This window comes from Limulus polyphemus, unplaced genomic scaffold (assembly GCF_000517525.1).
Source record: "Limulus polyphemus unplaced genomic scaffold, Limulus_polyphemus-2.1.2 Scaffold4312, whole genome shotgun sequence".
NCBI lineage: Eukaryota > Metazoa > Arthropoda > Merostomata > Xiphosura > Limulidae > Limulus > Limulus polyphemus.
The window spans coordinates 40,702-45,081 of record NW_013669922.1 but is presented as its reverse complement, the minus strand read 5'-3'; the positions used below and the strand labels follow the sequence as shown (position 1 = coordinate 45,081).

At 29.8% G+C, this 4,380-nt stretch overlaps 1 protein-coding gene across 5 annotated transcripts in view; it reads right to left on the bottom strand.

The window, feature by feature from the left end:
- The window catches only part of LOC106470946 (translation initiation factor eIF-2B subunit delta-like), a 68,733-nt gene that overhangs the window by 25,534 nt on the left and 38,819 nt on the right, over positions 1 to 4,380 (bottom strand). For all 5 annotated transcript variants that reach the window (XM_022399588.1, XM_022399589.1, XM_022399587.1 and 2 more), the window contains one exon: positions 375 to 451. In XM_022399588.1, coding sequence (XP_022255296.1) covers positions 375 to 451 — 77 coding nt within the window. The remainder of the gene's footprint in view (positions 1 to 374; positions 452 to 4,380) is intronic.

Below are 4,380 nucleotides of genomic sequence, written 5' to 3'. Positions count from 1 at the left end.
GGCTTATCGACTTCTTGAGAAGAATTCTAAGAAGAAAGTAAACCTACAGACATCAGTCTTGTTTAACAAAATCTGCTTATTGTTTTTTCTAAACAGTTTCACTACAAAATTTTAGGAAATTTCAAAACCTGAAATTTTATAAAAAATAAATAAGAGCTTATGTATTTTTTGATGCACAAACTAGGGCATTTAAAAAGTTTGTACAAAATTTCATACTATTTCCACTGTGAGATTGAAGATATCATGATATATCAGGCATAACTCTCTGGCTCAAAGTTAGTTGCAGCTTTAAGCTTAGAATACATTTGTTAAAACTTAAATGTTCTTTTCATCAATTTTTAGTTATCAATATAGAGAAAAAAAAAAAGACTTACTTCATGTAATTTCGAATCTTAGCTTCAAGATCCCTAGACAGTTCTTTATGAGGAGGTGTTATGTAATCTTGAATTATCTAAAATAAAATAAAAAGTTTTGGAAACACATCTATCATTCTTTGATTGGAAACATTTTTAACACTTAGAACTTAAAAACGTTTACAAATATCCCATTTTTGTTTTTTTATATTGTAGAAATATTATGAGAGTTCGCTTCAAACTATATGTTAATATACTTGGTTAAAGTTTCAAAAACGTAAATAACTTTCTAATACACCATTTTTTTCAAAGAATAACAACAACATTTTGATTCATTTTAGCTTTAGCATAAAAGTGGCAAGCGTAATTTCATCACAATAATGAGAACAAATAGCAAAAAATATCAAATTGTAAAAGAACAGTAATGTCTGGCACAAAATGAAGACTTTAATATACAAAAAAACTGTGAAGATGGCCTATTCTTAGAATAGTATTGTACTTATCACACAAAACATCTATTAACAGTATTAGTCAACTCTTTTAAAACTTAGATTGTTCATGTTTATAAATATACTTAAATAGTTATGAAAGGGTGAAATTAGTAATTTCTTCTACAACAACCATGACAGGTAGCTGTAAAATACTCAGAACAGATAAAAAACATGCATAATTAAATTTTAACTTCATAAAGAGCAAATAATATTTTGTAAAATGTAATTAAAAGTTTAACAAAAGTGTAAATCAGAAAACACAGTAGAATTTCCCTAAAAAAAGTTATAACTATGTTTCAATAAGATAAAGCATAGGATTCTTTTTTCAAAACAACTTGACAGAGCTCAAAAAGGTTAAGAATCAAAATAGCAGCTCATGTGTTTTGAGCATTTGTATTAATAAAAGAAAATCACTATATTTGAATACTCAGAAGTATATGGCTAATTGCTCTGTGTATAATTAAAATTTCTCTCTCTCCAAGTTGCAATTCCAAATGCTACAAAATAAATTAAATACAAAATCCGTTAATTGCTAATTTGTTTACTGACTTAAATTGACAGTTTTATAAGAAAGGTTAACAAAAATGTATTGTATTTTTCCAAGTAAATAGTCTAAGATCAAGGCATAAACTTTTGAATATCTAGTGAAGCATCTATCACATTGCTTTGAGAACTGTTATTCACTATCAGCGTTAAAAGATATGATTATATAATTTATCACATTAATTCCTTTTAGATATACAAGTTTTACAACCAATGGTATCAGGTGCCAAAAAATGGGGTGGAGATGGGGCTAATACCCAATAATGTTTATTGCTTATACTAATATACCAATAAATGTGTACATTCACTTCCTGGGTTATATTTGGCTATGTACATGTAACATTTGCATATTTTTATACAAATTTGCAGGTCATACACTAAGAGCAGGCATCCGAGTGTACTCGAAGTTATCATTTCATAATTGAATAATACACACAAATTATATAAAGCACATGTCATGCAATATATATCCTAATAGTACATACAACATAAAGCATGTGCAACGGAAGCATCATACGAAGGGTAAGTGAGTAATTACAACTGTCTTTGTTGCAGATCAACAATAAAAATGATTCCAGAAACAACATGAGTAATATCTAATCTGATTGACTTTACTCCTTCTGGTTGAAGCAACAGCACCATCAAGTATGCTCTGCCATAGTGTTATAGAGCTAACACTTAAGAAGCTTCAACACAAAGAAAGACTGCTTGTAAGAACAAAATGTGATTGGTAGAGTAACTGTCAAATGACAAAGAGAGTTAAGGCTTGGATACATCTCTATAAGCCCTTCCTTTACCATATGCAAGTATATCTAATGAATTACTTTCAATATGAGAGGCTGAATGACTGCTGCAACTGCTCTAGCAAACAGCATGTACTCAAAAACCAGTTCACAGCTTGTCAGGACTATATATATGGGCTGGAATTCTTTTACAGTCAGTGTCTGTGACTTGTTTATCATGATAATTCGAACAATTGATTTGTTTTAAAATAATATATTCAAAACACGTCAAATGTATGTACAAAAATTCTTTACACTATAGGATATCACAGTTTCATCTAAAACTCTAAATAATTCTTGTTTCTTGTCAAAAGTCCACAGAGGCTGATTCAATTACTTTAGAATCCAATTGATAAACCAAAATATTTTTCTCCACTCTTATAATAACAGTATGAGTGAATAACTATGTGGGTTATCACAGTTGTATCCTGAACATTAAATAGTTGAATCCTTTTTGTCAAAGTCCATGCAGACAGGTTCCATTACTTTAGAACATTCTTTGATAAGACAAATTGTTCTCTTCATCTCTGTTGTTACAATACAGCTGTGAAACACATTATAGGAATCACCTGTTAAAGCTAATCACTCACACTTCACATTTTCTTTCACTAACAAACATTTTTCTCACTGAACACCTTGTCCAACTGAGGCCTTGAACTTTCTACAAACTATGAGATATTATAATGTAACAAAACCCGCATAGTGAGAAAAACTTGAGAGGTTTCGAGAAAGATGATGTCACCAATACTTCAACAAATGAATTACACACACAACATACGACTCTTACTGAGTTACTTCACAAAACTTGTTATAACTATTGCCTTTAAAATAATTAACTTTAACACTTGTTATGAAACTAAATAATCATTAATTATTAGATCGGTAAATGAACTAAATAATAATCCTTACACTAAACAGTCTTGTATATACAACACAGCTGATGCTGCCTATAAAGAAGCTGGCCAAGGTTTTGCAACACATATTTTCTCTGCATTTGAATACACTGAACAATTAAAGAACATCAAGAGCAGCAACATGTTTTTCAAAAATTGGAAAGAGTATTCTGCATTAAATCAAATACCATATAAAAAAAATGACTTGCCAATTAATATGGCTGAGTTTTAAAATGTGGATCCAATTTACAGGTAACTTCTCTAGTGTGAGGTTCCGAGTACATGAATACTGTTTGTTGTTCTTTGAACTCTTGCAAAATGCTGGTTTTTCTCTTTTCTCATGCATTTAAGTTCTGAAACTAACACATGAACATCTTACAAATTAAATGGTCATATTCTTATCCTTGAAAATAACTGAAGCCACATGACATAATATTGGAAGTTCACATGTAAAGACCAGGTAGAGGTAGAATTCAAAGACATTTCAAAAGGGATGAAGCTTCACCAGAAGTTTCATGGTCAAATTTACTATCAAGCACAACAGATTCAAATGTACACTTCACCACAGTGCTGAGAAGTATGGTAAAATTTTCTACTCAGTTGGACCAATGTACTGTGCTCAATGACTGCAGTTTGCAAGTTCCTTAAGGTTGTACTTACTGATTGTCAACACCATTTTGCTTTGTGCTACCTTCAATAAATGATCATTTCTGGACTACTCCAAAATTTTTTTCACTATTTTGTTTTTCTACAACCATTAAATAATGGTGTGCAAATCAGTTCACACCAACCTTTGGAGTCAAATCTTTCACATATCTGTATTCTGGTGTAATGACCTCATATAGTAAGACACCAATTTTATCATTTTTAAAATGTTCTGCAACAATTAAGTGCATTATGAGCAGAAAAAACATACAACAGATGGAGTATCATAAAACCAAATAATTATAGCTATACATGTGGTTCATTATAAGGAAAATATAAGCTTGAAAGCTTTGCAAGTTAGCCACAATTAAAAATTGAACTGTTAAAACTTCCAATGTAACAACTCTATTGAAGTCAATTTACACGACACTGAAACTACTATATGAAAATTCATTCAATATGAAAACAAGATATCAGAAATATACAGGGGTTGGACAAAATAATGGAAACACCTAACATTTTGGAATCATAATCTTTGAACATGTTATAAACAATTAAAACTTGACATATTTTAATGTTTTATTGTTTATTATTGTTGCTATTTGATATTTTATTTAAATTAACTGCTTTTTACAGATATCTAAAAAAAATTTGGTTATAACCTTATAAAAAT